Source organism: Mastacembelus armatus, chromosome 4 (assembly GCF_900324485.2).
Source record: "Mastacembelus armatus chromosome 4, fMasArm1.2, whole genome shotgun sequence".
NCBI lineage: Eukaryota > Metazoa > Chordata > Actinopteri > Synbranchiformes > Mastacembelidae > Mastacembelus > Mastacembelus armatus.
Window position 1 is genome coordinate 7,068,491 of NC_046636.1, and position 13,891 is coordinate 7,082,381.

At 38.3% G+C, this 13,891-nt stretch overlaps 1 protein-coding gene across 2 annotated transcripts; it reads left to right on the top strand.

Annotated features, from left to right (window-relative positions):
• Positions 1-2,058: 2,058 nt before the first annotated feature.
• rexo1 (REX1, RNA exonuclease 1 homolog) lies at positions 2,059-13,275 on the top strand. 2 transcript variants are annotated; one of them, XM_026323603.1, is made up of 16 exons: positions 2,059-2,378; positions 3,259-5,105; positions 5,243-5,344; positions 6,148-6,352; positions 6,638-6,786; positions 6,969-7,106; positions 7,327-7,450; positions 7,546-7,671; positions 8,432-8,572; positions 8,708-8,821; positions 9,013-9,086; positions 9,724-9,834; positions 10,177-10,292; positions 10,476-10,614; positions 11,340-11,460; positions 12,136-13,275. In XM_026323603.1, exons 1-16 carry the CDS (start codon positions 2,189-2,191, stop codon positions 12,222-12,224), a joined length of 3,786 nt encoding a protein of 1,261 aa, XP_026179388.1. In that variant the 5' UTR covers positions 2,059-2,188; the 3' UTR covers positions 12,225-13,275. The 2 variants fall into 2 exon arrangements, with proteins under 2 accessions (XP_026179388.1, XP_026179390.1); XM_026323605.1 differs by lacking the exon at positions 12,136-13,275 and having other exon boundaries at positions 10,484-10,614.
• The last annotated feature ends 616 nt before the right edge of the window (positions 13,276-13,891 follow it).

Consider the following 13,891-nt stretch of genomic DNA (forward strand, 5'->3'; position numbering starts at 1 on the left):
TATATATATATATATATATATATATATATATATATATACACACACACACACACATCGGGGTAATAAATCAAACTTGTGTGACCCATGGGACTTAATATTTTGAGATTCAAATGTCTTTATGCAGAATTCTGTTTCTACATAAAGCTGATTATTTATAAAATAATCATCCTCTCTGACATACTGAAATAAAAATCTCTTAGTTTTGTTGGATAAAATTAAAACTACTTACAACTGTCATGTCAATGAGGCAAGTGGCAAGCATCCATGCACTGACATTATGTTAAATAAAGATTGTAAAATATAAACTTCACTTTAAGATACTCACAACAGACCATTTTCACAGCACTTTGACTTTTTGTAGTAGGATTAGCACAGGTGATACCGATCGTTGTCTACTCAAGTGCCCCAGTAAATCCTGACAGTGAGTCAAAATGCATAGCAGTAGGACCCAGAAACTGAAGCAGCTAAATTCAAATCACTCATTTACGTTATTCTTTAATGTGCAGGTATAGTTAAGGATCTGAATGCTCTTCAGGCTATTTTTGTCCCTATGAGACTGTTACCAGATGCACATTTTTATAAAGATAATAGTTATAGGATTACGTATCTGTAAACATATACAAAACTATATTAGTAAAATCTATAAAACATTTAGTGTACAAAATGGATAGTATTTGGAAATGTTCATCATAGTAAATGGAAATAAAACTAGGAAAAAATGATTGCAAATACTAATAACAGCAGCTGAGAAAAAGTAAAGGTAAAATTTTCCTGTTTTTAAGGTAAATTAGGAATATTTTGCATTATACCAAAAAACAAATTACCTGTATAGTAGTGTATTCAAGTGGACAGTCATCCTGTGTAGAAAAACAAACTGTAAACCAAAGGAGCAGTTCACTTGTAAAAAAAAAAACAAAACAACAAAAAACCGTTTATCTGCTGAAACAGTTGCAATTACTGTCAGTGACTACCTGCAAAACACACCTGAGAATCATCAGGACTGGGATTAGCTCTAATTGGTGCAGGTGTCTCTGTAGAGTGCACAAAAAGCCTGAACACCTTAGCCTCAAGTTTACAAGTTGAGATGGAGGTAGGTCGGTATGACAGGGTGTCTTAGAGTTTAGGAAGCTTTTGTGATGTTTTATTTAACTGTTTGTGCAAGATAAATATATATATATATATATATTTTTTTTTTTTCAAAGAATGAAACTAGGTTACTGTCATTTGGAAAAGCATTTGCAGTGCACTGGGGGTCAATATGGGTTCTGTATGTTTCAGTATGTATTGTGAGCTGCTTTTCTACCTCTATATGCTGTCTATCATTTACCTAACCTTGCCTTGAGGTGGTAGTAGTAGTAGGTTAAAATACAGTGTTGATGTTAGATGTCTGGCTGTTTCAGGATAAGGTTGTTTATTTAAAAAAAAATCTAGAGTTCTTAAGTCCTAGACAGGAAATGAAACAGCCAGTTTAGCATGTGTTCAGGCAAACGCGACAAATTGCGTTACCTGTTTTGACTTTTAAAAGCGTAGCTTCCGCATTTTTGGGAACCGTGTATTTCATGCTGTGGTAAGTGTTTCTGCTTTGGTAAGAAGGCAACTGAAAAGTGAATGCTATTAGTTTTGAGCCGCCATTGCCTCGTTTTCCAGGCCATTTAGTAAACGACAAAAAAAGCCGACTCTGGATTCCTGTGAAATAAAATGTTGAAACCCTTGTCATTGTTTTTATAAGCGACCTGCACTTTGTGAAAAACAAAACAACCAAAATAAAACACATTTGTTCAACTTAAAACATGAGCAACACAGCCAGGAGTTTATATTAACCTAATGAAGGCTCGCTCTGCGCCTGGGGAACATTAAAGCTCTGAGTGGGAGGAAAATAACCTTGAAAGAAGAGCAACATAACACATTAGCGTTACTTGAAATACACACATCATATTTTCCAGTAAACGGTAACTTTCTTCACGGACAGTTAGCTGACCGTCGACTTAGTGACGTCAGAGAGAGCGACACGTACAACTCCACGCGATATTTCACCCTCCCCCTCCCCCTCCACACACCATCCAACATGGCGACGTAGAACCCTTGTTATTGTTCCGTCGCTCCCACAGGCTTTAGCATTACGCTGAAAAACAACGCAGTGAAACAGCCAAGTGGGTTCATGCGGGCATGAGAGCAGCGTCTGGAGATAATGCTCAGATCCACCGGCTTCTTCCGAGGGATTGACTGTCCGTTTTACACGGAGCACAAGGAAAGCAAAAGCAGCAGAAATGGGTGTAGCAGACCGTACTGTCACTTCAGGCACAGCCAGCAGAGACGGCCGTCCTACGGAGCACCGGCTGATGTTAAAAAACAGAGAGACATCCACTCAGCACAGAAAGGTGCTTAAGACTTTACGAAACGCGGCGTTGTCCTGAACAAATAACGTCTGTGCTGACAGAGTAGGTTTGTAGTGACGCGTGTGAACTGGACCTCAGCGTAGAAACTGTCGAAAAAGGGCAAACGAAACCAAAAACTGGGTGAACTGAGTCTCTGTTGTCGTTAGCAGTTAACGAATAATAGTCATTAATGCACATCCAAAGTTTTATTAAAATAAAATGGGGTACTAATACTATACACCGTGATCATATGGTCTATACAGAACCATGATACATAATATACACTAACATCAATGGCAGCTCTAAAGTGTACTGAAACCAAATGACAAAGGATTAACTGAAATATTAAAGTTTCATGTAACACATAGAAGTGTTAGCATGACATTTTAGTCTTGTAGAAGGAAGACAAAGTGTTTAAAGTTTGTTTTACATGAACCCACACAATATTGTACAAGGTAAACAGAATAATTGACTTGATAATCAAGTAACTACTTGTTTTGGTTTGCTCAGTGTACAACCCTTATTGAATGTTACTCTTAACTTACCCATCTTTTTAAAAATAGCTCTTGATTATATTCATTACCCCCCCCCCCCCCAAAGGCACGACCAACTTTAATAAGTGGTAGACCTTAGAAAACTATTACCCAGACCATTTGAGATTGTTATTGTTGAATAATTATATACAAATTTGAGCTATTTTAGTAAGACTGAGCGAAGTGCTTGAAGTCGCTTGGTCACATCATACCTGTTCAGCTTAATAAGGTAGGATTTGGTATTGGTCAGTTTGGTATACTAAGTTCAAAGATCCATTAAAGCTAGTAAAGAAACTTTAGAGTTTTTTTGGTCACATTTATACAGATTTTGTTGTCCTGCAATTTTACAGAACAAGGTTATGATCCCTTCAATCCAGAAGTCGTAAGGCCCGAGGACCAGCAGAATGGAACTTCGGCCACCTCAGGAGATATCAGTGGTGCTCTGGAGCTGGTCAACCGGGCCATCGAGGAGGTCCGCAGTGAGGTGGAGTGGGAAAAGAGGAAACTCTCTCAGATTGGGGAGGAGCTGTATGATCCCAGTGACAATGCCAGTTTGTGTTCATCTGATACTGCTAAAAGTAAACCAGCAGCATCGCATTTGGCCTATGATCCTGGGAGTTATCAGATGACATCAGGAGATTATAATCCTACCCCTGGTTGCAGCAAGTATACATTGGATTTGGATGACCATGGGAACAAAAGTAACTCCATGGAATATGTTCCTACTTCACTGAAAAAGTCTGCTACTCAGACACCGATTCACCAGCTTCCCTCTCCTCCTCCCAGTCCAAATTATTCAAACAGCACATCCTCCTCTAAGTGTAAATACACTGTGGACAATACTAGACCACCTACGGATATGGAGTATGACCCACTGTCTAACTACTCAGCAGGAATTGCAGTGAAAAGCAAAAGGGATGAGGGTACAAATCCTTTGAAGATGGTGGGGAGCAAGACCCACAAACTACCAGCATCTGATTTGTCAGATGAGGAGTATAGTGTGGCTGTGAAAAAGCCACGGCGACAGAGTGTAGACACAAATAAATATACTTTTTCTGACTCTGATGGGGACAGCTCTGGAACAGAGTACCGACCCACCTCTCTTAGCAATCTCCAACAGAGAAAAGGTACCACTGGGTTAGGGGGAGAGAATTTGGGCAAAGAGAGAAAGTTACATGCACTGGCACAGGGGAATAAAGAGGACTTGGCACAGGATTTGGACGTCCAGGAACATATCAAACAAAAGCGCAACTTAGAGAAAAAGAAGTTTCCTAATCAGACCGGTAATGAGAAAAGTGGCAAATCTGAGAAATTACGTAAATTTAACAAGGAACTTCAAAAAATATATGGCATTAAGAGTAGCAGCAGCAGCAGTAAGGACAAAGGTTCAATAAAGACCTCATACCAGGATTCTGCAAAGAAGGAAAACAAGAGTCATGGGAAGAGAGATGAAAGAAAAAGCACAGATAAGGTCAAGACATCTGATGAAGTTCACAGAGAAGAGAAGAGAGGTGATGGTAAGATTAAAGCTGTAGAAAAAGTCAAAACAGACTCGAGCAGTCGAGATAAAGATACAGAAAATGGTACAAAGGAAAGCAAGAAACCTAATACATCAGACAGAGAAAAAGAGCACAGCAAGTATAGAGACCACCAACACAAAAATGGCAAACTTGACAGCAAAAGAGAAAAAGATATAAAGAAAATGAGTAAAAGCAGTTTTAGTGGAGGGGGCAGTAACAGTAAAGGGAATTCTGCAAACCGCACAGATAAAGTGAAACATAACCTTAAGTCAACAAAAAGGAAAAGACTTGAGGACAAACGGCAAAGTCTGAATTTGAGCCATGCCGATCTGTTTGGAGATGAGAGCCCAGAGGAGGCTGAACCAATGGAGGTGGACGACGATGACGATGATGAAGCAGAGGACTTGCTGGTGAGGAAATCAGCTGATGCTTTAAAGAGGGGACAACTGAACAAGAGGAAAGCATCAGAACTGATTTCATCATGTTCTCAAAATGAGCGCAACCGTGGTGTGGAGGGCAGCCGGGCAGGCAAGGATGAAGTTGATGATGTTGAAATAAACTTCTTCAGTTTCCAGGATGATCTGGACTTTGACTCAGATCCCATGGAGGAGTGTTTGAGGATCTTCAATGAGTCCAATGATGTGAAGAGGGAAGACAAGGGAAGGCAAACTAAACAGGTATTAGCTGTGGTTTACCTTACTGCTGTACCATAGTTGTCTTTTTCATTTACCTCATGCTACTTCTCTTATTAGTTGAACTTTTCAAGTGCCAGTTAATGCTGTTTGAATAAACATGCTATGTTGCGCCCTCTCAGCCCTCTAGAGATTCAGAGACAGAGAAAATCACAGAGAGCACTTTAACCACTCTCTTCCCTGGACAAAAGAAGAGAGTATCCCATTTCGTTGCCAAAGGAAATGTAAGTTTGGAAACTTAATTTTATTATCTCTCTCTACTGCACAATGCTGACATTAAGCAAGAGGAACTGTATCACAGGGTACAACAATTCAGAACATCCTTTTATACAAACCAAACATGCCTATTATATAAGATAGCAAATCATGTTTGTTCATTATGAAAAAGAGAAATTTTGTCCATATTTACGACAGCATGAACCCCAGTGCTAATATACTAACCTATCTCTGTATCAGTAATACTTCCTTAGAAGCAAAATATGCCTATCACTTAACCACACAGCCACTACCACACAACCTTAATTAAACATATAATTTATAATAATACATTAAAAACCTTTATTGTGAATTATTGACATGTACATAAATCCAATGGGATAAGAAAAGACTTTTAGCCTTAGGTTGAATAAATAATATTTACATTTGTTTATAAAGTAAGTATACAGCCTGTCCTTGTAAGTGTGTATATGGGAGCCAAAGGTAGGGGTCTGCTTGTTTTGACATTGTGGGCTTTCATTACAGTAATATATTACTTACCCAACACTGTTCAGCATAAGTTGTTGAACTACTGTCTAGTTACAGCATGTAAGATTAAATACATACAATTACATTATCATTTGCATTTCCGGACTATGAGTCGGATGCCACCTGATAGCTTATACCGTATGTATAGTTACAACATGCTCCCATCCATAACATTTTTACAGTTGTCTTCATTTTTACATTGTCACCTAATTCTTCCCCATCAACTTTCTGTATTTCGAACACAGTGATCAGTGTGTAACAAAAGTGGTTCCTGTTTTTTCAGACTGATGCACCTTCTAAGAGTGTGGTACGGCCGTACAAGAGACCCACAGCCCAGGAGGTCTGCTACCAGCGTATGCAGATGGCACAGCAGCAAGCTGCTCAGCTTTCAGCTACAGTCAAAGCTCCCTCACAGAGCTCCAGCCCCAGCTACTCTGGAGAGAAGAAGAGAATAGCCCACCGTCCCAACCCAGCAGCCTCCAAAACAAGTATGAGTGTTACAACTACTCAATATGGTAGACGAATTCACCTTTCTGTTTTTGAAAAAACAAATAGGAAAAAATGTTCGCTGCTTTCTTTTTTGTTGTTTCTTGCTGCTGTGTTAACATGATTAAATTCACTGAGATCTAAAAAGTGAAAGGCTCCAGCAGATCCCCGTAAACCTTTATAGTAGTAAGTGGGTACAGATGATGGCTGGATTGAGGGTAAAAACTGAACAATTTTGATTTTTATAGGCTAAAGTCACATGTATAATTGTGTGCTTGACTCTGTAGGTCCTGCAGATGCTAAATCAGCAGTCAGTCGAGTTTTATCCAGCAGCCAGACTCATCAGACTGTCAAGGCTCAAACCACAGCTGGTATTTTGTCAAAGACCGTGTCCACTGTCATTCAGAAGAGGGTGGCACACACACCCACCATGAAGGTATCCAGAGTTCTCTATAACCCAATCTGTCAGTTAGTTAGGACAGTTTTTTTCTCAAAGTTGTTTTGTGTCTCTGACCATTAGCCTGCACGGTTGCTGGGCCACCTCTCTAGTGACAAATGTTTGCTTTATCTGTGAAATGTGATTTATTGGCACTGATATCTCTGTTTCGACTTTTTCAGAGTACTTCAATGAAACGCCCTGTCATCCCAACTGAATTTGGGGCAAAAGTTCCTACAAACATCCGTCAGCGCTACCTCACCACTTTCATAGATGAATGTGTTAAATTTTGTCCATCAGAGGAAACTGCCTTCCAGATGGTATGAATAACAACCACCTTGCAGTGTGACTTAACAGAGCGATACAATGCTACGTTCTGATCAATTTTTTCTTACCTGTTGAAATTAGGAACATGAACATGAATCATGAACATTTGATGAACAAAATTTAAATACAGTTCTTCTTTTATGCCTAGGGACTCTCAGACATCCAGTAGAAGCTGTGGTTTTGACAGAGACTGAAGTATAATTCTTGTTTCAGGCCCTTGATGAGGAGAAGCTGGTGTATGAGCGCAGTAGCAGTAAGAACATCTACCTCAATGTAGCTGTCAACACGTTGAAAAAGCTGCGCAGCAAGGGTAGCTCCTGTTCGTCGCCTGTCACCAGTATGTCACCTCATCTCCTGTGCAGTAAGAAGAAAGAAATGTAATAGTTTTGTTAGGCTAAATTGCAGTAGTAACTGTATATGTGTTGTTTACAGAGGAGCCGCGCTTAGCTGCTAAGAGGAGGTCCCAGTCCCATGAGGACGTTCTAGGGGGTCGTCTTGCTGCTACAACCAGCTTCACTGTCAACAGGATGGGTAAACAGCAGGAAGAGAAGCTCAGCGGTGAGGGACAAGTTAGATTTTTCTATTGTTCTGATTCTGAGCTAACTACCACAGATGGCCGTAGTCACCATGCGTTTAGACTAAAAGTGAAACTGTGAAAATAGCCATGTGACTACCCCTTGATTACAGCAACGCACAGCCCCAAAGGCCTGATGGCAAAGAGAAGATGTTTGCAAGACTTGAATATAGTTGAAAGCTGATTTGCCTGTTTAGCAGGAATCTTTTTTAATTACATGCTGCGTCAAGAAAATGTATGTGAACCCTAAGTTGCAATTACCGTCAATAACAGCATAAGAACACACCCATTCAAACATCCAGCAGTAACCTTAAATAACTGTGGTTGCTGTGGATCAGACCTGTACAACCTTGAGGAGGAATTTTTGTTAGTCTGTTTTTGTTTTGTTCATTACAAAATTACCAAAGTGTGTAGTGTATATTTGTAACACCTGTGTAAAAAAGACTAGAAATCCAGCCAGCTTTCTGTCTCACCCCTTCACAGCTGGGGTGTGTCACAACCTGAAGTGGGTATAAATGTTCAAATGCCAGTTTTAGAAAGTTACAGTAATGGTCAGACAGACCTGCCTAATCTGACATCCCAAATATTTAATGCATACCATTGTGTTTGGCAGCCAAAACAGTAAAAATCCACTACTACAGCTGTTATCATCCAGCATTTCTGTCTCTTCATGTTTTCAGTGTACAGTTGGTTATATTATTGCATAAAGACATTTGTTTGACTTGTCGCTCTGTCTCTGTGTAGGCGCCACGCTGTACGAGAAGCTGAAGGGATACCTGATGACTGAGGAGGAGCTTCAGGAGCACGGCTACCCAAGAACAAACCCAAAGGCTCCTGGCAAAGCCATTATCTACAACCTTCCAGAGAAGAAGGCCATCATAGACCGTAAGTATCGACATGACCTCACAGCTCTCTCATCTCTAATTATCTGCTTCTGAAGACTAATTCTGAATTGTTGTAACATGGAAATATAGCATGTGATCAATTATTTGCCTTTGACCTCCTCTAACATTTTTCCAGCATTCACCAAAATATGCTGTCGATGTGGAGCAGAGTATAAGATCAATGTCAATGGCAACTGTATACGGCAAGAGGAGTGTAGTTATCACTGGGGACGTGTACGCAGACATAAAGGTAAGTTTGTGTACATTTATTTAGCATTAATGGCCAATAAACATCAGCATTATAATGGTGCATTTGTTCTTTTTTGGCTTGTTGTTCACACTGACAAAGTCTTCCTCCCCCAGCCTTCTTTGATCATCTTTCCCAAAGTTTGATTTACTATACATTTTACTTTTCTGCTTTTTGTTTTGTCTGTCTGTTAGTCGCTGGAGGCTGGGAGACTAACTACAGCTGCTGTGCTGCAGCTGTGGGCTCTACAGGTTGCCAAGCTGCCAAGGTACCATGAGAACATGGAAAAGCATAAAATGACATAATAGCATGCTGCTGCTAAAAGGATGTTTGTCTTTAAATAGCATATATTTGAGATTGTTGAGGTTTTATAAAACTTTGTTTAAAAAGATGTTGAAACAAAACCCCATCATTTCTTTTCCTTGTTTTCTTTCCCATTCTGTAATGTTGTTTCTGGTTCGTGTGTCAAAATCAGAATAACATTCAAGTCCTCTGTATAACATTTAGCATAGCATTTTAACCAATACTATACAATAACAATGGACACTGGACAATACAAACAGTTGTATTTTCTTTATCTAAGAATGAGCCTTTTAAACCTACATAGAGAGCTTCTTTCAAGGACTAACTGCCAGATGTGTAAATAAGCACCACTTTGCTAACAAATGACTAATTTCCTGTCAGCGTTCACCACTTGTTTCCGCTGCCCTCAGTTGGCCAAAAAATCTGTTATTTCAGGTTTAAGTGCTTGACCTTGAATTAAAGACAACTGGCTATTTGACCAGAAGGCATTACTCTGTTTTCTTTATCTGCCTTCCAGTTCCCAGAAAAAAAAAACTTCTTTCCACATATAAAAAACCCCAGTGTGAAAGTTTTGATCATGAAACTTTTTCGTATTCCTACAGCAACATGTTCAGGATGGGCGTAAAGAGTCATTAGAAGGCTATGTCTCAACGTTCAGTAAACCTCTACCACCAGATGGCAATGGAGGGGTGTTTGCATTGGACTGTGAGATGGTGAGTGAGTCATTTTTACCAAATGAAAAGCTCTAGTGTAAATGCACAACATGCACTTTTTCATGTTTGTTTGATTTTTAGATTTGCTTTATTGCAGGTCATTTTAGTATCAGCGGGACAGGAAGAGTCACACCGTGTTTGTTATTTTCATACTATTTCGTATGCAGTCACATTTAAATTTATTCACATTACCTTATTAACTACTATTTATTAATATAATTTAAATAATCTCAAATTTAATAACTTTGAATAACTGCTCTAACAATTGAATTTCCCCTTGGGGATTAATAAAGTACTTCTTCTTCTTCTTCTTAATTGTTTTTTCCCTTTCCTTGGAAATAGTGTTATACAAAGCAGGGCTTGGAACTGACGAGGGTGACCGTCATTGACTCTGAAATCAAAGTTATCTATGACACATTTGTCAAACCTGAAAGCAAAGTAGTCGACTACAACACACGGTGAGTTTGTCCCCTGCAACTGGACAATGTGTGTGTCATGTCTCTTAATTAATTTAATTGGTAACTACTGTTGGTTGATGCCCTGGCTCAAATTATTTTAGATGACGCTGCATAGTCTGTGAAACAGGATGGTATAATAATATAAATAGCATTTAAAGATGGCATATTTCTCATACCTGGCAGATTTTCAGGTGTGACGAAGGAGGACTTGGAGAACACCACCATCACTCTGAGAGACGTTCAGGCCGTGCTGCTCAGTATGTTCAGTGCTGAATCCATCCTCATAGGACACAGTCTGGAGAGCGACCTCCTTGCTCTGAAGGTATGCTTCAAGTGACAAATGTTTCAGAGAATCTTTTCCTCACTAAATAGTTTAAATTACGCCTTGTTTTCCCTTTGCCTTTGCTCAAGAAATCATAAAGGATTTCTTTAAGTATGAAGTACAATTCGTAGTTAAACAGAAACTAGACATAGGTTTTATGGTAAAATATCAGTGTGTAGCTGCAACATGGAGTTTTATTGTGCTATTCCTATATAGTTTTAGCCCAATAAAATATTAATAATTATAGAGTTTGGTAAATGTATGGAATAAACTCACAATAAGATTTTATTTTGTAGATCACAAAATGGTTGTTGCCTTTTACTCAAGTGACGATGCCAGTTGTACATAAAACTATAATGTGAAAAATAAATCAGACTTTTCAGTGAAACTGCTAAACTTTGAAATTATGTGTAATAGAAATTTGTAGGCTTTTTTATTTATTAAAAGAGCCAAAGTGGTTGAGAATGTTTGATTTTAATAATCATCATCCAGTAACCTGTAGACAGATTTGAATGTCTGCAAACTAAAACACATGAAGTTTGAGGAGGACTCTCCCAGGCCATTTCTCTGGTACAATACAAACAGTTTTAAGTATTGGAGAAACACTTTGAAGTCTGACTCATATTCATTTTAATAAGATGGTATCTCCAGGCGATCTTTGAGAGGCACAGTCAGTGGGTTCAATGGCTAAAATAAAAGAAAAACCTTCTGTCCCTCATTTCCAGCTAATCCACAGTTCAGTTGTAGACACAGCCATTGTGTTCCCTCATCGCCTTGGCTTGCCCTACAAAGGTGCCTTGAAGAATTTAATGGCCGACCACCTCAAACGCATCATCCAGGACAATGGTGAGAAAATCACAGAATGTGGAACAATTATACTGCTATGTTTTATAAGCTTTAGAATAAGAGCTGGTTTAATGATCTATTAGTATCCATTTTGTGTTGCAATATTAAGTAATTAATTATTATTAATATATATGATATAGTATTATTAATTATTAGTAATTATCATAAAGCTTTACTAGTTGATTGTCAAAAAACTAATTGTAGGAACATTTTAAGAACAAATGTCAACCTGATTCTAGCTTTCTATATAATTTCCTATATTTAGCATATATAATCACAATATTCCACTGCATTCTAACATTTTGTAGACAAGACATTTCATTGATTGGCAGCAGAAAGGATTTTCCAGTAGTGACCATTAGTTGCAGTCCTGTTTGTAACAGTAGAAATGGAAAAACAAAAAGTGGTTCCGGGTCAATAATGGCTGTGTAGTAAATCCAGTGTAGACATGTCCAATAAAGAGATGCTGCTAAAATTTAAGCCTGAAAATTGGTTTGCACCTGGTGCATCACATCATGTCCAGAGCAGGCCATGTATTATAAATGAGGTTGTATGCTGTATGTTCTGATATTAATGTAGCATATTGCTTTATTTGATTGCAATGTGGCTGCATCACCAGCAGATGTCATTAATGTGTACTGTGTTAATTGAAGTCATTTGTTCATGTCTTTCCAGTGGAGGGCCATGACTCGAGCGAAGATGCAGCTGCCTGCATGGAGCTGATGATTTGGAAGATCAAGGAAGATGCAAAGGTCAAAAGATGACCACTGATCACTCTGCTCCACTTTCTTCAGTTGGACCTTCTGACAGGTGTTCAGGAGGCCTGCACCTGCCCTCACTGACTTTCAGAGGAAGGGATGGTTCAGCATGGTGGAAAGTTTTCTGCAGAAAAAGCCTGAGAAGAATTCAGATTTTACTACCTACCTACTGACAGCCCATTCAAAGCAATAGGTCTCCAAGTTAATAGTGTTTTCATTTGCTTATTGGTATTTCGGCTGGAAAATCTGTTAATTTAAATGTATTTCTGTTTATTTCAGCTGTGTTTTTAAGGCCTCAAATGATTTATAGCTAAACCTTTCTATAGAAAAATTACTTAAAGTGACAGGGCATTGTCTGTTGACTGATGATGACTAATATGATATACTTGGCAGGCTGTCTTCAGCCTAAATTGCACTATAGAGATGCTTTTGTTGTATAGGGCCCAAGTCTGAGTACCTCATCTGTGTTCTAATGCTTTCACTTCTAACACATTACTTGTTCTTAGTTACACTTAAGTGCATTAATGCAGAACATTAATATGTAAATGCACTTGTGGTTTTCACATTGCACCTTGCCTCTTCTTGGCGGATGTTATTGATTTCATTTTGTTGGTTGGCTCTGAAACCCGACTAATCCTATAATACTTGATCATTTCAGAGCCCCTCGGCAGAAATGTGAATCTCTGCTGCTATCTATTTGGTAAAGTTAATGAATATATCACTGTATTGTATAGTTCAAACACAATACTGACTAGATCCACCACTGTCTCTGCATCATGTGCACTGCATAAATGAAATTACAGGAATTGTTGAGATAGCAAGTATGACTGTTTTTCTTCCATTGAGACAAAAAGGGGGTTCAGTATTATCGCCTTAGGCCTGGGTTATTAAATTCAGACAATTATTGGTTAGTGCATACCAGCTAACTTGTGCTGTTTTATGTTGAAGATGACTGAAAGAAGTACTTGAGTGCTGTAAATGTGCTGTAAGCAGTTTCATTTTGTATGTGTTCATTTTTGGTTATCTTTTTCTATTAAAAGGTTATTAGTTAAAAGAAGCTGTTGCTTTGTCTTTACCTCCAAGATGCCCCAAGCAGGCCTGGACTGGGACAGAACATTGGCTCAGTTACTACATGAACACATGTACCAGTGTCTGTGGACCAGTGTAATCCCTCACTCTTGACTAACTTCCAGTATAGAAAATAAACCAGTGGGCTGCTACCATAGCTTTATGGGGCAGTTGTTGGCTAAAGTACATTTATTCAAGTATAACTTGAACACATCTTCATTTTACTTCTACTCTTCTACATTTAAGTCAAGTATAGTATAGTACTTTATTCTAAATTTATCTGGCATCTGTATTTACTACTTTGCTCATTAAAATGCTTTATATAAATACATGAGTAGTGTATGAGATACAATACCTTATCACAGATTAAACCACCCAAAATTATAAGCACACACACACACATACTATAAATCATTTATATATTTAAATGTTTTCTTGCTGCCTTAAAAACATGTGTTCTCTAAACTTGAATATTTATGTATTATTACATGTATTATGTATTATATATTTAAGTATTATAAATTAAAATAATATTAAACTGATTCAGAAAATTAAGAAAATAAGTTCAGTAAACTTAAATTGATTGACAGTTTTGTTTCCATTTT

Bases quoted from the DNA above. Each gene is read 5' to 3' on its own strand.
- rexo1 (XM_026323603.1), top strand. From the start codon at position 2,189: ATGCTCAGATCCACCGGCTTCTTCCGAGGGATTGACTGTCCGTTTTAC. The intron at 5,345-6,147 runs GTAAGTTTGGAA...CTGTTTTTTCAG, and splicing joins ATTTCGTTGCCAAAGGAAAT to ACTGATGCACCTTCTAAGAG. The intron at 9,087-9,723 runs GTACCATGAGAA...GTATTCCTACAG, and splicing joins CAGGTTGCCAAGCTGCCAAG to CAACATGTTCAGGATGGGCG.